General features: G+C 41.9%; 1 protein-coding gene across 3 annotated transcripts in view; it reads left to right on the forward strand.

The window, feature by feature from the left end:
* The window catches only part of ZNF385B (zinc finger protein 385B), a 1,050,548-nt gene that overhangs the window by 932,395 nt on the left and 90,776 nt on the right, over nt 1-27,377 (forward strand). For all 3 annotated transcript variants that reach the window (XM_085645198.1, XM_085645197.1, XM_085645199.1), the window contains one exon: nt 17,277-17,430. In XM_085645198.1, coding sequence (XP_085501324.1) covers nt 17,277-17,430 — 154 coding nt within the window. The remainder of the gene's footprint in view (nt 1-17,276; nt 17,431-27,377) is intronic.

Below are 27,377 nucleotides of genomic sequence, written 5' to 3' on the forward strand. Positions count from 1 at the left end.
TGATTGTAATAATCGAATATAGATGTTCCTTTCCCGTTACCCCCCCCCCGATCTTTCAGTACTCCCTCCTGTTGATAGCTCATTGAAGGTTTGGAGTAAAAGTCCCCCGGATGTAGCCTGACACACGCCTTTTGCCCGTATGCCTCGCCTTTTGTTTTTTGTCGTTATTTATGTTAAATGTATGTCTCCTGCTTCTCTCGAGCCATCCTGAGCCATTTACGGGGCTGGGCCCCAGGTGTCGCCTACTGCTTTAACTAATGTACGATCCTTTCTGAGTCTAGCGGCCGGCCCTGGTGGTTGTAGGCCCATGCTTGTAACTGCTTTATTGTTTTAATAAAATTTTTGCAAAAAAAAAAAAAAAATATGCATATCCACAATGAAGGCTTGACAAGGACAGAACTATCAGCTTTGCCAACGCTTGATTCTAATGGGGCTTGACTTGGCATTGTACCTTGCCGACTTTTTAGCTCTGGCTTGGAGGTGAAATAAAGCTAAATAAACAACAATGGTGCATTTTTAAAAAGCAAGCTAACAAAAATCTCTCTTCCAATACAAACAAATAGAAACGAATGCTCAACTGCTATTTTTCTCTTCATAGTTGCATTAAGGGTGCAGTACCTTATGTGGCTAATAAAGGTCCCTTTCCAACTCCACAGGGACATCTAATAACAGCCTGTGGTACTGCACCCTTTCCTCGCTTCGTGAAATTTCTTTGATTACATATGCTACTGCTGGGATATTTTTGGACAAAAAAATTAATCTAACAATCTTTTTCATTTGCAACACCAAAAGCTCAAACTGTCACAAATGCGAGGCCTATTGCATTGCAAATGCTTGTTATTGGTATATAGTGGATTTCGACTAGATGCAGACTGGTGCAGAAAGTCTCACTTGTCAAGGGCATTGACAGGTTACAATAACAGACTGAGAGATTTGTATTTAAACTCCTGATGAGAATTGCCAGAACCAGCGAGGCAGCTGAGCAATTTCATGTACCTGCAACAGAGATCTGTGTACGGCCTGCACACAACATGTTCTGATCTTAAAATGGCCGCCCAACAGCTTATCATGCTTAGGTCCTAGGTGGATTAAATTTGAATTTTTGATCTTGGTAATCACATCTGATACTGCAAAAGGCAATTTTACTTTTCTAGTGTGTTCTGTACAAAAGGTTACAACGCATATTGATATACATCCCAAAGAGAGAAAACCCCATTGGCTATTCTAATGCAGCTCATTTGGTCAGTGAGTCTGCTTTAGTGAACGGTGTAGAAACTGTTATGCGCTAGACTTAAGCAGCCAGACAGGAGTCCACCTTTTATCCTCCTCAAGTAGAAAGGAGTACCACTATATGGATAATATTCAGTGAGGGCAGTATCTCTAAAAAGCTTGAGTGCTGGGGATGAGTTTTTCCCGCACCATACGTGCCTGACTCAAAACGAGGGCTCTCTCACTCAGGAGTAGATGCGCTACCTCATCGCTTGGATGGGGTGGCTTATGTATTCTGAATCATGTGGTAAAAACACATGCTGCTCCTTACTGGGATTGACGCTGTAGAAGGTTGTGGTAATTGGAATGGAGCATCTGTGCAGAGTATCAGCAATGAGGTATGGTAGTGTGTTTATTTTAAATGAATAAAGCAAAGATATCCAAGACTGTAGTTGGGAAGCATATCAGCGTGTTTCAATTAATAAAGTCATAATATCCTGGACTGCACCTACATCAAGACCACTGTAGGTTGCTACCTTACGATGCCACAGAAAGAGGGAGCCAGGTTGCTACAAATGATCTACAATTGTCTTTCTTCTAAGGGAAGGGGAAGGGCTACATGACAAAATACCATTTTGCATTGGACTCTGAAAATCCGTGCACCAGCGCTAATACTATTGGTGAATCTACTTAATCTTAATAAAGCCTTTGTTGTTTTTACATATATTTTATACTAACTGCAATTCTATAAAAAGTTATATAAACACATTTTCACACATTAGCAACTATAATATATATATTGTACTTATCTTACAGAAAATGTATGTAGTTATTGATCCAAGAAGATGTTCATTTTTAATTGAAAGAGCTGAAAAGCGTTCATTTTACACATTTTGAAATATCTGTAAATAAAAATGTTTAGAATCAAGCAGGCAGCACCTTATAGCTGACCTTAATGTCTTTAATTGTGTAGCAGATTTGCACATTTGTTGACAGGTGTTTTCGGAAATCTTTTTTGTCCCGTGTGTTTAAAATGTATAATATCCTATAAAAACCTAAACATGGGAAGTATGCATCTAGCTAATGTTGGTAATTTATTGGCTTAAAAGGCGCTTATTCATAAGGTAGCACTTGAAACAACGATTTTACAAAATTCACGTTAATATGCAAATAGTGATGTGCACTCAACCAAACCACTTCCAATTGTCCTTCGAATGTGAGGCGCTCATCTGAAGAAGTGCAAAACTAATAATTTTGAAATCTTTGCAACCCGGAGCCTTTCCATTATAATTTGTGACAATTTGTGACATAAACAGTCACTCTTTAAATGTGATATTTTTTTCTGGATGATTGTCTGAGCAAAGTTACAATGGACCAGACATAATGAATGTCTGCATACATTGAAAGAAATGCTAGCGTGCATGTGTCATGATAACATTTACAAAATGCATTCCTGTACCTCATTGAAGTTTGAAACTAGACTGCCATGCATGTTACTGGAACTTCATTTAGCCAAAATTTTATACATGGATCTTTTTCATGGTGGAAAGATTTTGTCTTTGTACATCAGTGGTGATCTCCATTAGAGCTATTTTCTGATCGCACTTCTTACTGTTGACCAGCAATCCTGGCCATCGCCTCTCACTAAAGCCATCTTCCCAATGAACTTTTTGATCAGTGAGTGAGATCAGAAGGTCTACGGTACATAGAACTCAATGCAGCAATGTTTTACCCATGGATTTGCTTGATAACTAGCATTGCTTTGGTTTGTGTTATATGTCAGTCACAGCAGTAAAATGACTGTACCCACACCCCACTGATTAACTTCATATCCACATTCTGATACATTTATCTAATACTTGTCAACTTTGGCATTGTCTTTTATTGATATTGTATTTATGAGAACAAGTCATGAAACACTATTCCCTTGGGAACATTTCAACCATGTGCCCTAGATATCTGGGCAAAAACAATTCAGTTAGAGTTTACCTACTGGTAGTTGATCCAAATAAGAAGTAACATTGTTTGCAGCAGTATTTCAGCACACTCACAGTATCCCACTTTTGAAAATGGAGCTGCAGCTCTTTCCCTTTAAACATTTCTTCTCAGTATTCATGTGGATCTTGTAGATGACGGCAAGGAAACATGTCTCCTACTCTGTTTCTGATCCTGGGCGCCATCTTAGTAGGTACGGACCAGAGATATCAACAAATGTTGATGAACATACACAAGATATAAATTTGAAATTTACTAAAGGATATGTCAGCCATTTTTAGACTAAAGTGTCATTTAGACACTGGTGAGTGGTCCACGAGTTTGCCAGTAGTGCAGAGGCTATAGCTTCTACCCTCTCGTTGGAGGACTGCACTCTCTACTTAGAGATCCCTATATGCCTGGTGGGGATCTCTGTGTTGCAAAGGAAACTACCGCCACTGTGGCTCCCTTCAGAGCACTGAAGGTTTGCCAAACTGGCACCATACTTAAAGTGCCTGCTCTGCAGACTTTTTTGTATTCTGAAAATCAACACCCAAAGGGTGAGTTTTATCAATACATAAAACAAATAATGCTCAGAATCAGGTAGTCTTCTCCCTCCATGCCCGGGCCTTTCTACATCTGTCCTGCCCTTGCCCATTATGCTTCCCATGGTAGACACAGGCAGGGAAAATGATTGACAGGAGGGCCACCAGATCAGAGATTCCCTATGGTGGAAGCTCTGCTATATGCACTCAGGCATGCCACCAACTCTACTCTAAAAACAGAAGGGCAACTGCGAGTTTGGCAGGGCAGAGCACCGCTGACATAAGGTGATGCTTCTGCTTCCCCAAACTCTAAACAGGGCCCTAAGTGAGTTTTTTGGTGCAACATGTTGAATGCCTGTGCGGTAATACAACAAATCAAAATGAACAGAGAAGCTCTAGGAGGCCTTTCATAATGTGTGTGTGTTTTAAAGGCTTTAAACATTCGTGCAGCATTTGTTTTTCAAGTTTGTAAATTCAAATTGCTTAAATGGTTCCTTAAAATAAATCACCATAAAGTTGTTACAAGATGGCTGCCATAGCTGCCATTGTCTAGTGGGGGACGGTCCTAAGATGGACTCCCTTTCAGGAATCATTTGACCAAGCAGATTGTTCTGTCAACTTCTTAAACAAAGTGAGCGATAGTGAGATTGAGTGAAAGAAGAGGCACACACACGCTACTACCACCCCACAGAAGCAGATTTATTTGAAATCATGTTTTAGTTATAAAGATTTCTAAAGTTTTGGACTAGCAATTGAAAGTGCCATTTCGTAAGGCTGAATTTACACAGTATTGTGCACAAATAGAGATGTCAGTGCTGTTTATACACAGGCTCATTTCTACCTTAATTCTTTTTTGGACTTGATGTTTTCAACAGGTCGCTTGCAAGTGCAATAGATGGGAGTTGAATGAAGTGAATCAAAGCAATGAGTAGGTTCTCACTGATATTGCAGGCACTCGTTGCAAATATCAGCAGAAAGACTTACTGCGCTGGTTTGGCAGAGTAAGCCTTTCTCTTGGTTGCGAATACTGTATGTCTCTATTATGTAGCCTTTAGTCTTGTAAGTCTCTAACCTTGTGTATAGACCATGTGTGCATTCAGCATAGTCACCGTTCCAATATTTAAATGTGCTGAGTAATGCTTTTTTTCTGCAGTGTAATGTAGTTTCTGCTTTTAATCGTTTGCTCTGCATTCAACAACTTATTATCATTGCAGATAATTTAAAGCTGCTATTTCGAAGACTTTAGAGATCATGATACGGTTTCATCAGTTGCTATTGTTAGTCCAGTTCCTGCCTCTTCAGTATTTTACAGGGCAGGCGAGGCTAAGGGCACGTTCTCGCGTTTGGTGAGAAATTTTCAGTCCAGCAGAACAAGTGCTTAATATTACACGAACCATTACTGTTTGCAACAATGCCGTGCTGAGTATGATCGCTGTAATAATTTCGCAATGAATGCTCTAAGCACAGTTTGCATGTTCTTCTGTCTATTCCATTTCCTCCTAATGTTTGCAATTGTTTTGGTTTGCTAAATTTAACACCTGTGCCTTAATGTCCACAGCAACTACTACTAATGATGAAAACAAATGCCTTTGCACGTCAGCTGCGATTGTTCCTTTCACGTTCACAGCCTGCATCGGTGTTCCTACCTTCATTCTGTTGCAATTACAAAGGCATGCTGTTTTATTTGTTTTGTCATGAAAATACCGAGGAATCATTTCTTTTCTATGCATGTGGGCCCTGGAGGTAGGGTTTGTGGGTGAGGGGGTGCTGCAGCATCCCTAAAATAACCATGCTGCAGTTCAGTAGGTGAATGAGCAATAAACATGCCTTTAACATTTATATTTAGCTTGTCACATTTACTGGGCCTTCAAAGACAGGCGTCAAATGTCAGACTATGTCTAAAGACACAGTGCTTCTAATGCTTTTATCATGGAGATTGATGTTTTCTTTTCTTTCTCTGACAGCAAAGTGAGAGCATTTTGTGATTTAAACTATACGTGCTAGGATACAGGGAAGTGACAGGCTTTAGGATAGCAATCTTTTTCTAATGCAACAAAGTGTAAATTACAATAAGCGAACTGTACCCATATGAAAAAAATATATCAGCAATCAGGAAAGCACAAATGTAATTTTGAAGAGTATTGGAAATAAACGTTTTAATATTTGCTAAAGCCCGACTTCCACAAACATCATTGTTTAATATATATGTATATATATGTATTTATCAGTACAACTGGATGTCTGTGTAAATTTAGTGGCCATTTTGATAGAAAATGTGCTGTCTGTAAATTACGGCGCTTCCACGCCATTCCTTAGTAAAATATTTGCGACAGTGTGCTCCAAAATGCACAACTGCTACATTCCACACCACTACTACTCTCCTGCTGAATGGGCGTGACTCAGCTGCTACACTTGTTCCTTGTGTGAAACCTCAATTTTTCACAATCCCTATGGCTTCAGTGATGTAACATTGATGGCAGCTCCACTCTCTGAAACGTATTCCAGCACCGCTGGGCACTTGTGAAAGTAAAGGGGCAATTTATTCATTTTTTGAAATTTAGTGATAGTTCCTCATTCCGACTGTTGAGAAATAAAGTAATCAAAGAGTGGGCGAGTTGACTATTGCCCATGTGAGGTGCGCTATTCGGAAGAAAGCATTGATTATGACATTAGCATTATTAAAGATGGACTTTTGTTCAAATCATTCTGTCATGCCTTCTAATTCTGTTGAGTGCCTTGACTTCATGTGAAAATAGTAAGCACTATATGAAAGTAGAATAATGATGATGATGGTTACTTTACTGAGGAGCTTTCCAGTTGTCGATTGTGCTTGTGAGTATTAAAAAGCTTTCTATAAAGGGAGTTAACTTCCCTTTCAGAGGGAGATGTGTTATTATATGACTTCTTTAGTGCATGCAGGGAACAATCCTTAACAGAGCGCACAAGCCTCTGCTTTTCATGCCCATATAGATCATCCAGGTTTTTGCTTTGCATTCTCAGCATTTAATCTTGTTTATCCCATTATAAACTAAGGATGATAAGTCCCAGAATGTAAATAAAAAATGTAGATTAAATGAGGTACTGGACCTTGGATACAATACAGCGCTGCATTCCTTCCTATTGCATACCTAATTGCATAACTAATATCAGGCTTTTAGTGATTAGGAGAGCCTGAGGCCATATTAAACAAAGTGCCCCGGGAAAGTAAGGAACCTGTATGCCCGCTTTCTGCACCTCTGTGGCACTTTGGTATTACAGAAGCGGTCGTAGAATACAGATTATGTCTGCACTACACATACACCATTGTGACCTCAAGGGGGCCTCCTCTCATTTGCATGGGGGGCGTAGCTCATTGCAAGGGAAGAAACATTTTGCCTCTGTGCCCACCGTATATAATCATTAGGGGGTAAAGGCAAAGAACATGTTGTGCGTGTTCGGACTGTTAAACACAAAGAAGTGACACTTAGTCAGGTCGCCCCCCCCCCAGGGTGCTCCATTAAAGGGAGCCTAAACATCTCCACGCAGGTTCATGCAGACCCTCCTTACCCAGGCTTCCAGGGGAATTTCTCTTCAGTTTTGATTTGCAGGCCGGATGCCACTTGAGGAGTGAAGGGCAGAGAGGTTGCTTTAAGCAGCAGTTTGTCACTCAATAATTTACTGCACACAGGGCAGCTGCAATTTTGCGTCTGAGCTGGGGGAAGTACACTCATTGTGGTAAGGCACGCTGGCCTAGTCTGCATCTGGCACACCCTGTTGAAGGTAGGCAGTGGCACAAACCAGAGCAGTGCACCCTGTCTATGATAGGGACCCAGGACCACTTGTCCTTGAGTAGGAAAGAAACAAAATAGTTTACTGCAAAAACGTTGTAGGCCTAAACTAACTTATCAAGGACTATGTTATCATTCAGAAATAAGGACCCTCCTCGTTCTTCCATTCTGACTGCCTCATTTAAATATACATCATTTGTTAGATAGAATGCCACCGTTAAAATGGGAGGAAGAAGAATGAAACAACTATTAAATGGTTGACTCCTGAAATATGACAATTAGGCAATGCATGTTGCAAACAGAGACTATCACTTTGGAAATCCAGCTCTCTGCAGTCCCGATGTAGCAGACAGGATAGTCCCATTTGTGCCTAGCACATCACACTGGTGCACTTACTTCGGAAACCGATCCAGTTCTCCGAGGTGAACGAAAAACGTTTGTTGAGCTGAAGTTTGTCATTTCTATCTGAAAACATCAATTCAAATTAAAGACTTTATATATTACAAGATTGCCTTGAACTTCTTTTGCCTGGTGCACACCCACTTGTAATCACACAGCAAGGGATAATGACCTAGATGAGGAGCAGGAAATTCCTGATGAGGAGGGTGACCTGATTTTGAAGCCTGATGTAGTTTTGGAACTGGATGTAAGGGGGCCAGCAATTTTCTGGAAACAGTGGTGGTTACCAAAGCAGGGAGCAGTGTCTCCTCCAGGAACCAGTCACCAGAGGAGCTGGCATACAGGAGGGAGGATAGGAAGCTGAAGATGGAGCTTCCTAAGCTACAAAAAGAGCAGGCTGTGGCTGAAAGGAGGTTAGCTCTGCAGGAGAAGAAGCTTTCCCATGAGCTGAGCCTCAGAGAGCTAGATGTAAGAGCCCTGAAAGTAGGATCCAGCAACAGTAATTGTGGCAGCATACCTGCAGTGTCTTCACATGAGTAAAGATTCAGAATACCCAAAGATTTGGTACCCAGTTATGTGGTGGGGGATGACGTGGACAAGTGGTTTTCAGCCTATTAAGTGCCTCTAAGAATGCACATGGTCCCAGAGGAGTTCTGGGGTGGTAGTCTATGGAGGTAGATGCCCACAGTAGGGAGGGACACTCTTCTGACACTAGGGATGGGGGACCAGGCATGCTACACTGCGATGAAGGCCATCTTGACCAGTAAGTTTGGGCTGACCCCTAAAAAGTATAGACAACGATCTAGGGTCAGCCACAAGCTATCCACACAGAGCTTGGTTGATTACTTAGACTATGCTGGTAAGGCACTGAAGGGCTGTGAGGGGCAGAAAAGTAGATGATTATTCAGGGATGTACAACTTGATTTTGAAGGAGCACATGGTTGATCTTTGTTTTACAGAGCTGCGTCCACACCTGGTGGATGGTAAGCTTTCTGACTCCAGGGAGCTTGCTGAGGAGGTGACATCTGGGTCAGTACCAGAGTGTCCAAGAAAGCATTTGGGAAGGAACCCCAAAATGGTGGTCAGGGTTCTCACCAGAAGAAGGAGGGGTGAGATAAAAAAACAGAGTTCTGTAAGGGCCCCCAAAACAACTTGCAGGGAAAAGTGTCTGGTTTACATCGCCAATCGGACCACCAGAACAAAAACTACCCTGGCAAAAGTCAGTAGCCCACATCCATTACCTGCTATGAGTGCTATGTTTATAGACATTAAAAGATGGATCCCAAATGTCCAAACAGAGCACCACCTCCCAAACTTGATGAAAGGTTCTAGGGGAGGCTAGTATAGTGCTGAGGGAGGAGTTTGTCCCAGTTAATGGGGGGGGGGTGGAGTTTAGTGGGGTTATCCTAGTGTCCCTGGGTAATGTGTAAGGGTTCGTGAGGATGGTGTGCCCGCTAAGACTACAAAGTATAGGCAATGAGTCACCATCAATGAGCAAGGTGTGAAACCTCTGAGGGATACAGGAGCCAGTATGACTGTGGTAAGGATTCAGCCGGTTTCCCCAGAGCAGGTCATTTCCAATGCATTCCACCAGGTTGTGGTGGCCAAAAACAGAGAGGGTCACTGCTCAGTGGCTCTTGTTCCTTTTAAGTGGGTGTTAGGGTGGGGGTTCAGGTCTTTGGAAAGTTGCAGTGAGCCCTGCCATGCTTGTGGACTGTTTGTTGGCTAATGGCCTTGATTGAGCGCACTACCTGGAAGGATGTGGAGCTCAAGGCTCAAATGGAGATGTTAGGGTTACCTGATTGGATCAATGCTATGACAAGGTCCATGGCTGCCCATGATTGGAGCCAGAAAGGGCTGAAGCCTGGAATAATGGCCCAGCCACCACCAAGAAGTTAAAAAGGCAGTTGGCGTGGTAAACCAGCCCCTGAATGTACTCCCAGTGAGGTGGATAGAGCACCTGTAGTGGCTGCTCCAGTGTCCACTGAGGAGGGCATTGCTCCCCTTGGTGACCTGTCTGTCATTGCCGAATGCCATGTAGCAGGGGGACCCACCAAGGAGGAGTCCTGTAGGGCACACAGAGAGTGTCCCACCCTTGAGGGCATGATGCAACAGGCAACAACCAGCAGGTGAAGCCTCTGGTACTTACCATATTTATTAGGAGGACAGCCTCCTTTACAATGAATCTAAGGTTCCTGAGCATGGAATAACAAAGGCCCTGGTGGTACCCCAATGCTACAGGACCTTCCTACTGGAGTTGACTCACATAATTCCCCAGGCTGGACACTTGGGCTTAGATAAGACCTTTGCAAGGCTTGTGCCACACTTTCATTGGCCCAGGATCAAGACTTCCTCAGATACGTTCAGTAGGACTTGTGTGACCTGCCAGACTAGTGGGTAGACAGGACAGAAGCTTACAGCCCCCCTTAACCCATTGCCTGTTGTTGGCACACCTTTGAGACGGTGAACATTTACATTGTAGGGCCTGGGGATCCCTAGCTTCAGGCTACTGGTTCATCCTCGTGGATCATGCCAATAGGTATCCAGAGGCATTCCCTGTGAGAACCACGATTGCACCTGCAATGGCAATGGCCCTAATGGGGATTTTTGCCTGAGTGGGCTTCACCAAGGAAATTGTGTCTGACAGGGGTACAAATTTCATGTCTTCATACATTCATTCAATGTGGAAGGAGTATGGGGGTAACCTACAAATTCTCCACACCTTACCATCCACAAACCAAAGGGCTTGCTGATAGATGATTAGAGGCCTACCTGTGGCCTTGAGGAATAAGTGACACATCCTCTTCCTATGCCTGTTGTTTGCCTACAAAGAAGTACCACAGAAGGGAGTGGGTTTCAGATCCTTTGACCTTCTTTTTTGGGCACCCTGTTAGGGGACCTCTGAGTTTGGTCAAGGAAGGCTGGGAGAAACTTTTCAGGAAAACTCCCCAGGATGTAGTGAGCTACAAGGTGACCTTCAGTAGCCAAATGGCTAAGTTATGGAAGCAAGCTTAAAGTAACTTGGAAGGCAGCCAGACTGTCATGAAAGAGTGGTATGACAAATATTCTACCACTGTGGATATGCATCCTGGTCAGAAAGTGTGGGTAATGATGCCTGTGGAACCCAGGGCCCTCCACGAACACTGTACTGGACCCTAAGATGTGATTGAGAAAAAGGGTGAGAACACCTACCTTGTGGATCTCAAGACCCTTAGGGAACCTCACCGGGTGCTGCATATCAATCGCCTCAAACCCCACTCTGAGAAGTCTGAGGTCACCATGATTCTGGTGACAGATAGTGAGAAGGAAGACAAGAGTGATCCTCTCTCTTACCTCTTAGCCTGGAAGGAAAAAGATGGGTCTGTGGAGGGAGTAATCTTTTCCCCCACTCGAACTCCTAAACAGCAGGGAGACTGCCGCCAAGTCTTGAGACACTACTCCTCTCTGTTTGTCCTTATCCCTGGGACTACCAACCTGTGTACCCATGATGTGGACACATGGGACAACCACTCTGTTAAGAATCAATCTTACATGCTGTCAGATAAGGTGGAGTCCGGCACTAAGGTCGAAGTGTCCAAAATGCTGGAGATGGGGGTGATAGAACCCTCCAGTAGCCCCTGGTCCAGTCCTGTGGTTCTGGTACCAAATGCTGCTCCAGCTACACCACACCTGAACTGAGGTTCTGTGTGGATTATAGAGGGATAAACTCAGTGACAAAAACAGATGCTCACCACTACCCCAGGGCAGATGAGCTGATTGACCAGTTAGAAGCTTCCCAGTATCTCAGTACCTTTGATCTCATATCAGGGTACGGGCACTTCGCCCCCACAGAGGGAGCAAAGGAGAGGTCAACCTTCTCCACTCCAGAGGGTCAATATCAGTTTAGGGTGATATCCATTGGATTAAAGAATGCCCCCGCCACCTTCAAGAGGTTAGTGAACCAGGCCCTTGCTGGTATGGCAGCCTTCTGTACTCCCTGTCTGGATGACATAGCTGTCTTCAGTAGCAGCTGGAAGGACCACATTTTTCACTTTCAGGAATTGCTTCAGGCTCTGCAACAGGCAGGCCTGACTATCAAGGCACGTAAGTAAGTCTGTGGTGTACGTAAGTGTTTGGTGTACTTGGGACACCTGGTGGACAGGGGAAGGTGCAAACCCATTCCGGCCAAAATAGAAAGCATCATGGCCTGGCTGCCACCCAAAACCCAGATTGAGGTCAATTCATTCTTGGGCCTTACTCTGTACTATAGGTTTGTCAAGGGCTATGGCACCATTGTAGCCCCCTTGACTGAGCTGACGTCTGAGAAGCAGGCCAGAAATGTGATCTGGACAGAGGCATGTTAAACTGCATTTGATTCCTTGAAGCAGGCCATATGCATAGGTATTGTGCTCAGGGACCCTGACCTCTCCAGGGAGTTTATCATTCAGACAGATGCCTTAGGGCATGGCAAAGGGGCAGTGCTATCTCAGCTTAATGAGGAGGGCCTAGACCAACCTTTAGCCTTCATCTCCAGGAGGATACGTCCCAGGCAACAAAGGTAGAGTGCTATGGAAAGAGAAGCTTTTGCTGTGGTCTGGGCACTGAAGAAGCCGAGCCCATACTTCTTTGATGCTCACTTCCTGATTTAGACTGACCACAGGCTCCTCAGGTGGCTTATGCAAATGAGGGATGAGAATCCAAACTGTTGAGATGGTCCATTTCCCTACATGGCATAGACTTCAGGATGGAACACAGACCAGGGGTAGACCGCTCCAGTGCTGATGGTCTATCCAGGTAATTCCTGATCAGAGAGGAGTAGCTACTTCATGTCTTATATCTTTGGAATGGTAATGAAAAACCCTCCTTACTGGTAAAGTTGGATTTAACATTAATGTTTTTAAAATGGCACTTTTAGAAAGTGGACATTTCTTTGCACTTACTGCTCTGTGTGCCTTTCAGCCTGTCTCAAATACACATCTGGGGTGGTTGACAGCTACACTTTGTGCATCCCCTCTAGACAGTGACAAATACAGGAAGAATAGGTGTGTCTGAGTACTCATCTATATACATCTGCATTCTTATGGCCCTGCCCGGGGATGGATGGAAAGAAAGGACTAACACTTCACTGAATACTTAGTGGCCTGTCCCCACGAAAGCGTTGTTTACCCCCCCATAGATAGCCTGACAGACGGGCTGGATTGGAAGGAGGATCTGTGCACTGCAAGGAGCTTCTTTGAAGTCACCTCCACATCAAAAGCACTTTTGGGTACACTGGACTTGTATCTGAACCTCTGCCAGAAGAACTGCTGTGCTGCTTAAAGGACTTAACTGAACTGCTGATCTGAAAGACCTGATTTTCTGCTTATTGCCCAGCCTTGCCTGATGCTCTCTTCCTTTGCTGAAGGAGAGCTGGACTCTGCCTTCACTCCAAATGTGCTCTAAGGGCTTGTTGGCTTGCCTCCTGTCGTTTGAGACTCAGGGATAACAAAAGTCATTACCCCAGCTCATGTGCTTGGTTCACTGGAAGTGGCCCAGATACTTGCAATACAAATTTCAATACATCTCCTGTCTGCGTGTAGCAGAACCGGTGCATCAACCTGGTTGCAGGAGTAAAATCAACACATCGCATCAGAATCAGCGATTTGCTTCTCCGGATCGACGGATCGTACAGCGTATCACTGCCGCTGCATTCCCTTGACTACGTGGAGAAACCCGGCACATCACTCAATGCCTCACAACATCAGCACCCGTCTATGGAACCGCCGCATCACCATCAGCGCATGCAGAAAATCAACACATCCTCAACTTGCGGGACCCACATCAAAATGCATCTCGCTGTTGCGACCAGGAAAAGTACTTTTTCACCAGGGCCTGCATGGGTCCTGTAGCCAGCTGGTGCTCCATTGTGGTCAGCCTGAACTTTGACTTTTCCCTAATCCAGCGCAACATCAAGTAACCCCTATAGCACTATTTGCTTCTAAGTGATATTTTTCACTTCCTCTTAATAAATTCAATATCTCAACTATACATTGGATTTGTGTCGGTTTGGTCTTGCTTTGTTCAAAATATAACAATCTATTTTTTTAAACCTGTGTGGAGTCTTTTTGTGGTGCATTCATTGTGTTCCTGTGTGTCTGTGTGTGTGTGTTGCACACATACTTTACACATTCCCTCTTTTAATAAGCCTGACTGCTCTGTGCCAAGCTACCAGAGGTGGCGCACAGGCTATCCTTTAGTGTGTAGTTAGCTTGCCGTGACTAGAGTGGTGGTTCCTGCCTGGCCTATGTGTATTCCTCATCCAACCATGAATCCCAGTTCTAACACCTGGCACATGTTTAGCGTAGATGAGAATCACACGTGTACGGTGAACAAACATACAGGAAGGGTATTCATTTCCTAATCCTATCCCAGATACCTTGGTGCTATCCAGTCTAACAAATTAGTGCCATGCGCTTCATATTATGCAGAAGTGCAATTTCTACTCTATACATTAAGTAATTTAAGATTTTTGGGAATATTTACCATTGTGTACCAAGGTCCCACATAAATATCTGGTTGAATTAAGAGTTTACTTTCTTTTTTGTAATAAAATGGTAGGAATCATACTTTTGATTTTGTAGCGAGCAGTGTTCGCTGTTTTAAGTAAAAACGTTATTCAAAACAGTTTATCCCATAAGTAAATATTTTTTTTAACTCTTGAATAATGTACTTTTCTTTTCGTATCCACTTTTTGGAAATCGATCTATGTCTCATTATTTTTCGCAGTGATTTGGACATCACATGTAAAAGAGCATACGATCAGAAGCCAGGATCCTAATCTACCCATCAGTACTGGGGAAGTGTGAAATAACCAATTTGCAGAAATTTCAGTAAATCAAAAGCCTGCTCCTATATTTTGTTGTTGTGCAAAGAAAATCAAAGCCATACCCTGCAGGAATACAATTTCTACTTTATACATTATTAAGTAATTTAAGATTTTTTTTTTTAATTGCCTTTGGTCATTAAGTCTCCCATATATATATCTGGTTGTATTTAGAGTTTCTTTTGTTTGTTAAAAAGTTAGGAATCACATTTTTTATTCTGTAGCAGGCGGTGTTTGTGGTTTTACATGATACTCACACTTAATATAGGGTAGCTCTATAAAGGGACTAGTATAAAAAGCTGTGGGAAACGGGCACAACAAGGTTATGGACGAAAACCCTCACTCACCGAGGGTAACCTGCTTCATCATTGGATTCCTCCAACACACGGGGACCGCAAGGTACCCCGTGTGGGCTACGACTTCACCCAAGAGGGAAGGAGCAGGAGTGCAAAGCACGGGTTGGATCTCCCAACTCAACATGGTAAGGAGGGGCAGAGTGCAAAGGTAAAGAAAAAGAAAAATGTGTAAGTGTAGTTAAAAAGCTATCTCCATAGGGGCAACACCTTTATTCTTCCTGCCTATGTAGTAGTCAATTAAAATACAAGTGATTATAGGGTTGAAAAGATACCCTATCTTAGGATCAACATGTTTCTGCCTTGGTGACAAAGTAGTTTGGGCATTTATCAGGATCATAGGATAGTCACTCTGCTAATAAAGTGCATAAATCAAAATGTGATACTTAAGCCACAATCTCTTGACCATCAGACGCAATGTCGTTCTGTGTGATGGATCAGAAGGCTCTGTAAAATAATAAAATTATATCTTAACAATTTTAAAACATACACCGTGTGCACCATAACCCAGTATTCAGTGGCAGAATTGAAATTTTTACCTATAGCATATTGTGTGTGTGTTTACTCAATCATCAGCAGAGTCTCACACCAGTCCGACATGCTATTAGGAAACGTAATTGCTTGTTAGCAATATCAAAGTTATACATATTGCAGACACCATAGTAAAGGTACACCAAGGAAAAAATTATATCACTGACACCATAGTAAAGGTACACCAAGGAAACAATTATATCACTGATAATGTATTATTGTATCATTAATCTACTGTGGGCACTCCCAATATAGTCTCAAAGTTTCACAATATTATATGTTGTTGTTATGAGTAAATAAGACTCACTCAAATTACAAGGGAGTATCCTCACAGCGAAGCCTTTTCTCAAAAGGAACCAAAAACCAATAGTCCCCCGTTATAATGGGCAAAACACCTGCAATGTCTCTATATAACCCCTTCTATCGGGCGGGTTAAAGGTCTCGAAACAAGATGTTATTATGGGCTCTTAATTGTATAAAGCGTGACTAGACCACGCATCCCATCAGTTTTGTAAATAATCCCGCTAGTCGTCTAACCTGCAGGATAACACTTGTGACAAAAAAAGTTACGTTTTACATGAACATGTTATTTAAAACAGTTTATTCTACAAGTACATCTTTTTAAAAACTCTTACATATTTTACTTTGCTTTTCCTAACCTCTGTTTGGAAACCAGTCTTAAATAATGTGCTTCATTTTTTAAGGTAGTATTTTCTTTTAGACATTTACAATTGTAACTAACAGTCTAAATTTTTTAAAAGCTCTTAAATAATTTGTATAAGAATTTAAAACATTGGTTGTCTTTGCTATAATTTTCATTTTAACAATCAGTGTCAACATTTCTAAAGCATAATAACCATAAACATAAATAATGCTTACCTTAACTTAAACCTCCAATGTTCAATTTATAATATTTAAAAAATGGACAAGTTTGTTAGAATCTATGAATAACCTTTGCAACTCTGTTACAAATAAGCTCATTTTATGAACTCAAAAATAACGTTTGTACCTTTTTAACAAAAGTGAAAGATTTTGACAGTTGTTTATTACCACTTAACAGACAAATAACTTTTCATAATCTGAAGAATAACTTGTACAAATCAGAAAGTTTGCTTGTTACAAAGCACTTAACTAATGTTGTTATGTTAGCTAAACAATCCCAACTACTCTAAAACACCAAAGCACATTTCAAAATACCTAAACATTAAATTCCTATAAGGTTATAAACATTATAAATGATAATTTCTTGTGAAAATGAAGCCCCATTCTTGACCAATAAAAATCTCTCGGCAGGAATTGTATTTTAAGTTGTGAGACTATCATTGCTGCTTTCGTCTGCATATTGTGTTCACTTTTTATTGTAAATTTCAAAGTCTAACTTGTTTTTTATTGTGACAGCACAGAATACATTTGCTTTGACAGAATGAACCCTTAATTTGTGTAACCTACTGCCATGCATAGGGGCAGGGAACGTACTTAAAAAGAATGTTTTCTGAATGCATTGGTTTTGGTGTGCATCTAGATATCAAATTCAAAGTTAATATAAAATTCAAATGATTTCAATGTGCACCTGCTGGTGATATTCTCTCAATACAGCATTTTGCTTGCGCTTAACTTTATAATATTGAAAACTAACTTGATTTAGTCTCCTTCATAGATCCAGGCAGAAGCACACTACAAAGGCAGCAAGCACGCCAAGAAGCTCAAAGCGCTTGAGACAACTAAAAGCAAACAAAAGACTGTGTCTTCTAAGGACAGCACAAAAGCTATTCCATGTTCTCCACCTCCAATCACAGCCAACAACAAACCAGGTTAATAAACCTTTATGCTCTTTTTTCACTTTAATCTTTTGGCAATTTTGCATGAAGAGTTTCCTTAAATTATCCCATAATGATAATATACTTTGGATAAGATAAGCAATGATTTAATGTTGATGATGTAAGCATTTAAAAACACTCTGTCTTGTTTGATCATAAAAAATTATATGATATCCAAAAGGTGTGAGTATGTGAAAACGACCGCAAAGTGCAAACACTCTATGACCTTTGAGGTTGTCTCATGTCAGGAAATGGCACAGCAAAACGGTATACCAACAACAGTAGAGGGGCCAAGATATCACAGGAAATGTTGGTGGCATTTTCCAGCCAACTCCTTAAAGACTCAGGACATTGTCAAGTTGATAATGTTTTAAGCTTTAAAGTGTCTGATTCCATCTGGATGTTGATGTGCTGTGGAAACGCCTTGAGAACGTTATTCTTGAAAAATACGAACAGGCTTGGAATTTATGTGCACCTTGTTTAAAGTGCAGGACTTTGCTAAGTCTATAAATAATCTCTCAAATAGTAAGACACAGGAATGGAACATGGTGCTGCAAGGTAACAGGTGACAGAATGAGTGTCATTTCTTTTATATGATCTTCATTGCAAACTTCATTTTGGTAAAATAATCGGTGTACCTATGTGCTCGAAAAAATCCCTTAATCTGCTTAAATTCTACACACATTGCACACTTTTGAAAAACATTTCTTATTGGAGAAACCGCTTCCCTTTACCCTCAATTTCAGGGATGTTCCCTCCCCTTTTCCACTCAGAATAGTGATTACTCGCACCCTTGAGAAGCAAAATTTCCTGCCAATTGTTTGTAATTACCCACAAGTTCATAGGTTTGTGGGTGTTCACCTAGTCAGGAAGGCATCCAAGTTATGTTATGTCAAAGAATCTTATAAAGCACTTGTATACCAAAAAGTGCTTCTTGGCTCTACCAGAGTAAACAAAAGCTGGAGAGAAGTCAAGAAAGAAAGTTTAATAGGAAGAGAAGAGCAATGTTTTAACACCTTCCTGAAGGCCAACAGATTGGGAAGGGTTTTTATGTGTAATAACTAGCATTCCATGCCCTAGATGCACAGAGCACAAAACTAAGGCCTCCCCAATTTGCACATCTGAATCTGGGAATTACCAGCAAATTGGCCGAAGCAGAGCGCAACGACCGACTGGTCGAGCAACCAATGAAACTCCACCTCAGGAAGTCAGGACCTGTCCCGTGCAGTGCCTTAAACACAATGCACAAAGCCTGTCTGATCAGGAAGCAATGGAGTTTAGACATATGTTTGGCGACAGACTGATGTCTTGGAATTTTGCACAGCACCCAAGCAGTAGCATTCTGAACAGACTGCAATTTATTAAGGACCTGCTGATGAGCATTAAGAAAAAGCCCATTAAAGTAATCAACCCTTTGTAAGGATCAGAGAGGTGACAACTGTTTTTTGCAAATGACTTGGTATAGACTGAAAAATGTTTTTAATCATTTTTAATACAAAGAAATTAGCTGAGAATACAACATTGGCTTGGTCCAAGTACAAGAGTTTGTTGTTTATAAGAATTCCCAGGTTCTGAACACATCTAAACAGAGAAGGCAAAGAGCCAAACTCAGAAAGCTTCCAGTCTGAGGTCCAGAAAGAGGGCTGGGCACCAAACGCTAACACCTCACTCTTAGCTGAGTTAAGTTTGAGGCTGATCGTTGCCATCCAATGTCCCACAGCACTCATGCAGTCACAAAACCTTGCAGCCACACCCCTGTCCTCAGTCGCCAATGACACAATAATTTGTGTGTCATCGGTGTATGATGTAAGCGTGAGCCTGAATGAACTAATTAGTTTGGCAAGGGGGGTGAAATAGATGTTGAAAAGAAGAGGGCTGATTGAGGACCCATGAGGCATCCCACAAGGAAGGGAGAAGGAAGGTGAAGAAAAAACACCTACTCTGATTGATTGCTCCTGGCTTGATAGGAAGGAGTTTGAAAGCTCCCAGGCTGTCCTAGTCACACCGATCCCGCTCAGCCATTCCATCAGCAGCCCATGATTCACGGTATCAAAGTCCGCTGATAGATCTAGCAGGAACAGTGCTGCCCGTCCTGCCTGATCTAGAGCCATCCTAATCTCCTTTGTGGCCTTAATGAGGGTGGTCTCCATGCTGAGACCAACATGGAAGCCAAATTGAGTGGTGTCCAAGAGGGAATTGGTGTTAATATACTCATCCAGTTATAAATTCATCAACTTCTCAAAAATCTTGGCCGGCAAAGGGAGGCAAGATATAGGCCTATAACTGTTTGGATCATTGGGGTCCAGTGACGGTTTCTTAATGAGGGGCAGTACCACAGCTTTCCTCTAGACAGAGGGGAAGGAGTCCGATAGACACATTAACTGGAAAATAATGGCCAGCTTGGGCCCAATTATCTCAGCCGCTAAGCGAGCTACAGAGGGTGGACAAGGGTCATCTGGTGAACCTGAAGTAGCGGTCTTGAGTAAGTTGATAGTAAAACACCTGCAACGTGTTGTGTTTGTGAGTGTAAATTCATTTTGGAACTTAGGTGGCCAACTATTTTGTGACTCAGGTCCATGGTTTGTTGCTTACACTTGGCATAGCTGGCACTGCCCCATGATAATTTACTCCTAGAACAAACTAAGCTTGTGCCAGCCCTACGACAAAACAAATAATGCCCTGCATCCCAAAACAGTTTTCAAATCTGCAACCAAGGTTTACCATCACACAATTAGTACTTAATTTGGGTCTGTAGTTGAAGAGCACAGTACTCCTATTGGGGACCAGGGCTTCTTTTCATCATCAACCTCTGACCCAGATCAAGAGAGAAAGGCAGAAGAGGGTGAAGAACGTGAAAGAAGGGATAAAAGTAAATGTAAGAGTGTGTTAAAATGACTGTAAGTGTAAGATAGTATGATGTAGACTCAAGACCCAGTATTTGGGAATGCAGACTATCAGCTTATAAGAAAAAATCATGGGTCCCTACATCTTTTTTTTCAAATTTTACAGTGCCCTCATTGGTGAAGATTTACTGTAGTAAAAAAAATGGCCCAAGAGTACAGATGAAAATGTTTGGTAATGTGTGTTCAGAGTCATTGCCATTGCCTAGTTCTATGTGCAGTGGTATTCAGTTCTCATAGGTAATGCTATCACATTTGTCCTTTTTGTGTTTTTTCTCCATAGGATACATATGTGCACCATGGAGAAACATTTTCCCCTGGAACTCCTCCAAATTGGGGGTGTTCCCTCCTAATCTTACCCTTGAAAGGGATGTACTCCTGCCTCTGACAGGAGTAAATCTCTGTCCATTCTCGGTGGAAATGAGTTATTCAGACATTTGTGAATACTCACAAAGTCTTGAGGGAAATCCCAAGCTTTCTGGGCCTTCCCTGCACAGAAACATTCGCACACTGCCCCACAGTAGGATTTACCTATGCATAATATTACACAATTGTGAGGTAATATTACACATTGGTAAATTAATTTATGAGCGCACATTTTCCATTTGCCCCCATAGATCAAGACATTTGCACATGCCTTTTGGACTTACACACACAAAACACTTTGTGAATCAGGCACATTGTACCCAGGCAGGGAGAACAATTACATTTGAACAGGCACTGAATGAGACTGGACAAAACATGAATTACAAATTTTCACCTATTCTTGAAAATTTCAACAAGCATTGGCAAAGTCAGTAAGTCTGTGTTCAATGTGCTAACATTTGTATCGCAAGCACAATAAAGCCAGCAAATTTAAGAAACAAAGAACTGTCTATATTGCAGTCTCCTGTTTTAAACCTCAAATGAAGGGTTGATGGCAGGAAACTTTCATTGGTGTCTTCCTTTGTTTTCTGTGACGTCGACAGAAAGAAAGTGCTCTGATGAAGGTTCCCTTGCCACCTGATCTCCATTTGACATAGAAACAAAAGAGGACTTTTTTGCAGGCAAGGCGGTCTTAATTGCAAACCGACATTCATTCTAGGAAACTAAAAATAGAAAAAAATACCCAAGGATGAAAGCCCTAGCAAGAGGTAGCTTGGAGAGGAGGACAGAAGTGGCGGAAAATAGAACACACAAGACTTACGGGAAGAGGACCGTGAGGGCCAAGTGTAAGAAGTACAACAATCACATAGAGCATGTTAAGGATGATGGGAGGGTTAGGAGGAATGACAATTGGCAGCAAGTAGGAGAACAAGGAGGACAAAGGCAAAAGAGGATGGGGTGGGTGAGAGGGACAAGATGGAAATGAGGAGCACACAGGCGAAAGAAGAGGCAGGAGAGCCCTATTATTGTGAAGTATTTCCTCATGCCATTCAATGAAAGCACTTTATTGAAGGCTGTTGGAATGCGGTTTATTAGTAGGGGTAAGTAGGTACCTACCACTAGTAATAAGGAAGCAATCACAATATAAGGCCCAGTCAAGGTCTCAATAAATGATTCCCTTGCTCAACCCTTGGTAGCTGTCCGTGACCAAGCTGGATTAATTTAGGAGACAGGTGTGTAAAGCATTTAAAAACACCAATACATTAAATAAGTAAGACACAACAGTCAATAAAAATCCAGCACCAATTTCTAACAATAGGAAATGTTTTTATGATTAAAATGATACCAAAATAATAGAAATCCACTTGAGGGAATTGGAGATATGAATTTTTAAAGATTAAATACTTTATTGTGCCTAAAAACGAAAACCACCAACTTGGGACATCTGGTCACGCTTGACTGAGACAAAGTCAAAGTTTAAGGCAGACCGTGATGGAGCGTGGGTCGGGTGATGAAGCGTGGGTCGGATACACTGAGCAGTACCTTTAGACGTAGTCGTTTTTCTGGAGCTTTTTCTCTCAACATTGAGTGATTCACCGCATTATGCTGGGTTTCGAGTCGTCAACGGCGGATTGGTTCAGCGCAATGCCTCGCTGAAATCCTGGAAGTCTTGAGCTCCAGACCTTTCAGCCGGACGAACCTGAAATCCAGGCTGGGTCGCGGTTCAACGTCGGCGGCTTGACTCTCGACGACGGGTCGGTCCACTTATGGAGCTTTGTACAAAAAATATATTCTCCAAAGTTCTCCAGATATGTGGAACTTCTTCCAAAACGTCATTTAGGGGGACCCAAAGGGTCCACAACATCAATCCAAGGTTCCAGAAGATCTGAGTTGCTCGTTGGGATTTTGGGAGTACATCTACCACAATGCAGCTGGCCAAATCGTTTAAAGTCCAGCTAAAGGTGGTCAGTTGGTTTCTTCTTGCTAGAGATAATGCAGGTGGAGATCTTTTAAACTGTTGCTTTCAGTGAGTCCACTCCTTCACTTTTACAAGCAAGGCAAAGTCCTTATGGGCTGTAGTTCCAAGTGTGCAGCAGGTGCAGTCATTCAGAGTGCAACCCTCTTGGTACAGGCCATGGTTCCAGAAGGGCAATCCTTTTTATAGTTTCAGGCAGGATTCTGAGTTGCTGGGCAGCTCCTCCATATTTATCCAGTGTTCTTGGGTGACAAGCAGGGAGGGCAACCCTGACCAGTGGGGTACAGGGTGCCACCCTCAGGTATGACAACTTCCTCCAAAGTGTGGCATGTTCTTATCCCAGAAAGCACTATTCTTTAAAATCCAAAATGGAGAAACCCTCTCCTGGAGTTTAACATCTGGCTTAGCCACCCCACTGGCGTGGCTAATGTTCCATAACATTCCCCTTCCAACCCCTCTGCTAATTCAGTTACTAGGGCTCCAGTCTGGATGGGGGTGCAGGAAGTGAGGGTGAACCTGTGTCCTGTCATTCCCTCCTTGAAGACCAGTTTGGCTACTCTACCCGCATCCTGCTTTTTGCTCTCCAGACCCCCCCACCACCAGATGTCCTCTGTCTCTATGCAGGCCACTTCACACTTCATCCGAGCAGATTAGCTAAGCCTGTCAAAGGCTGGCCAATCAGGAGAGACTGCCAGAAGGCTGGATTTTGGCACATCAGAAAAGAAAGGTCTATAACTTATTTTCTGAAATAGTTATAATAAATCTAACCCTGGCAATTTGTTGGATTTATCATAACCTGTTAAGTCTTTGAATTATTATTTTAGATCCCTCCTGTCAATAGTTATACTTTATTAAAGTATTCCCATGTTAGCCTACGGAGCCAATGTCCTACCATGGGAAAAATGTAAATTATCGGGTTTTCCTCACCAGGGCATAAAAAACATCTTTAATAATTTCCCTGCTTATAGTTAGACGACATTCTACCTCTATGTATTTGCATATAATATAATTTTAAAAGCAGCCTGCAAAGCAGGTCTGCATTTAAAATGACAGCAGGCAACACAGCAGTGCACACCTAAATGCATTAAATCTACTGGGCATCTAAACCTACATGCCCTACCACATAGTGGGGGCTTACAGGTAGGTTTTCAAATCAATTGTAATTACATCTATTTACACTATACCTTTTACACAGAGCACTGGCCCTGGGTCTGGTTAGCAGAGCCCAGGGCACAATCAGAATCAGTAATCACCAGTATCAGTCAAAAAATGGGGGTGATGAGGGTAAAAAGGATGACTTTCTCACACAGGCAAACGTGTACACTCCAGCAGCCAAAAGATTCAGTTGAAATAAAAATGAAGAAAATACTCCTCTGGCTGAGCCATGTGATTAGCAGATTCTCAGCTCAGTGTCTGAAAGAGGCTGATTAAAAAAATCCAGTTGTTTGAGGGATCAGATCCAAAGTCCAATTTAAGTATGTTTTAAGCAAAATGTCTATTTGAGAACTGTACTGTCAACCTAGACCTAAAAGGGGGCAGTATTTATTGGTACTAGTGTAGCACACACCTAGGTGGGCAGCAACCGAGAACTGTGAGTACATCAGCGAAGTAATAGGTCTGTGAGATTAGGTTCATCAAAATATGCTTTGCACAATGACATTTAACATTTTTACAAAGATTTAGGCATTGGAAGATTCAGTGCTTTGTCCAGAACAGAACAATTATTTTCCAAGTTACAAAACGGTGAATTTAATCCAAGTCTCCTTGTCCCAGTGGAACCAACTTGTTCAACAATTGTCATTGCTCAGGTAGAAATACCCCTAAAAGGGCTCTACCTACTACAGGGAAGTGATAAAAGGAGGTGTTTAATTTGAAGATGGGCATTTTCCTACACAAATATAGACCACTTTACACCATGTATACTTGGAACTGTCTTTTCTTGTTAGTGAATGTTAAACTTCACAAACATTCTATTGCTAAATCTATGGATTTATGAACATTCCCTCATGCCAATTAAGCAAGTTAGCAATCCCAAACTTAGTAGCAGATAGTGTGGGTTCCTAGTAACTGAGTCATAGCTGCTTCTACAGACCCCCTGCTTCTCAGTGTATCTCTTTATCACATCCATTTGTGTGAACTTCCGGAAGACTAAAAATAGCAATGCATTGTCATATAACTAAATAGTACTGTCACATAAAAAGTGGCTCTGAAGCACATTGACTGAAATCTACCATTTTCACAATGTGCCGTGCTGATGATTTTACAGATGGGAAGGTCTGTCCCATCCCTTTCAGTGCTCATACAGTCCCTGAGTGGAATAACGTCATGTTCTTTGCATTATAATGCATTCTCTATGCGTGTGCCATTTCTGCAGATCAACGCAGACCATCAATCAGACTGGAGGAAACATGATTTGATATAATGGTGGTTGTCGTGTGTGGTTCGTAGAGAGTTTTATAAAGTTTCGGTTTGCAATGCTTTGTCAGAGTGAGCGCTTCTTTTGCATTGGGGTCTATAGTAGCCCTGGGCAGAACTGCAATTGCGCTGGAGGAATTTAGGTAATTATGCATTACTCTTTGATGTGGAATTGCAGATAATTACGCAATTACTAATGCTTGCGTAATTTGGAGGAAAAATCCTACTACAAGCACGAGTGGCAGCTCACGCTCACTACTTCTTATGCATTTTTCAAATATGCATGGTCAGATCCATATTGGGTGCGAGGCTGTATTTGCACTATGAAAATAGCACTTAATGTCAGGAGTAAATTGGGGAAAAATCATACCCCAAGAGCACATTTAGCGAGGACGAGGCTTCTGCTCACGCTCACTACTTGTGTTCTGTTGCATTTAGCATTATTTCTTAACTCAAAATGCATCCTTGCATCCATTTTGGACACGGGAGTTGGGGGCTTTTTTGCGCTAAGTAATAGCGCTAAATGCAGAATTATTCTTGCGTAATTCCGCAGAATCTTGCGGAACTCTTAGTTAAGTAACTTGATTACGCTACACAGAATTACGCGAGTTACGTCCACTCCTAGTCTAAATGACCTATTTAATATCCATATTGCGGATGGCAATTGGTTTCTAATGAATCCCATTACCTCCTATTTCTCGAATTCTCCTTCCTTCCACTAAACAGAACACAATAATTTATTGAATATTTCGAAGTAGCCTGGCTCAGCTTTACATGAAATAGCTTCAAGTTTGTTGACTTAAATTTCATCCCGAATTACTGTTTTACAAATAACTGCAACGCAATTAGCCAACTAGTGTTCTGGGGCATTTCTAATTTATTATACACTATTTCCCAGCTCCCTTATTTTTTAGTAATGTTTTTTAACAAGTACCGTCCAATCAATATGTCACTTGCGTGCCCATTATTAAGGCCTAATTGCAGGACTATGTGCCGATCTGCTTCAAACCTCATCTGTCAGTGCAACGTCCATTTCCCAGGGCACCTAACGCATCATAAGTGCATCCGCTGAACTCCTATTTACTTCATCTGCAGTTGGATTTCACTAACGATAATAGGCAAGTAAATGTGCCCCTTCCGGCTAGTTTATCCAATGTAGACGTCATGAGGAGGCACAGTTTCAAAATTGAATGCATTATAATATTTTACGACCATGTTTCGCTGCAAATCCACTAATTGTGCCCGTTCGATTCCTCACTGGAAGTGGTGTTGCAAAAATTGAAAAAAAGTGTCGCTTATAGCGAGAAACAAGCGAATGAATATCAGTAGCGCCACCTGGTGACGTATTCTATAGCAGCATGTCGTGTGAGCCTAGGTTTGCCCGATTTTAGGACAAAAATGTGGCTGTCTGAGGTTTATGAAAGGTATATCTGGGATGAATGTAGTTTAACCTTGTTATTGACTGCATGTTTGACGAGGACAATGCGGATAAAAGTGCCAAAATAAAATTTCACAATTCAAATAGATTGGCGTCGTAGTTAAAAGTTGTGTGCATGTTTATGTTTTTCACAGCTTGAATAATGTGCTTCTCATCTGGCCTCAAGAACAATGAGCTTTCTTCTTTCTGAAAAGACATGGCTGTTGAAACTGTATGCAACAATGGTCATCATTGTTATAAAAAACCAAGGAAAATGCATTTCCCTATGATTACAAAGAACGATTGTTTACTGTGTTTGTGTATTTTCAGAGCGTAGGTGTATTGGCTGATTTTCCTGGCTGGGATGTTTTGTTGCTGTAATGTTTTCTAATTTAGTTCACATGGGGACACACCTATGGTTCCCGCTCGGTTGACTGGATGTTTTGGCAGTTAGATATTTTGCAACCTTATTTTTACATACATTTTTCACAAAATGTGTTATTGAGCCTTTTTGAGCCTAAAAACTTATGAGCTTAGAACGATGCACTGTTTATTGCAACACTTCCAGAACAATTTTTGGTAGAGCCCTTTCCGACCCTTTAAAAGGGTCTTTCTGCTTCAACAGGTATGAACTGTTTTACAGGACTAAAGGGCTTTAAAATGAAGCATGCCTCAGAACAATTGTATACAGTTCTTCGAGCAAATATGTCGCCATCATGTAAACAGGTTCAGAAACTACAACTCACCTTCATCACGCTCACCTTCCAGCCTTATTGTCTCACTTTGGTATTCACAGCCCATCATTCCTTACCATTCAGAGTACAAGGCAGAGCGAAGGTCTCTTCCCTAGCATTGAGTTGGCAGGGGC

This window comes from Triturus cristatus, chromosome 3_1, assembly GCF_964204655.1.
Source record: "Triturus cristatus chromosome 3_1, aTriCri1.1, whole genome shotgun sequence".
NCBI lineage: Eukaryota > Metazoa > Chordata > Amphibia > Caudata > Salamandridae > Triturus > Triturus cristatus.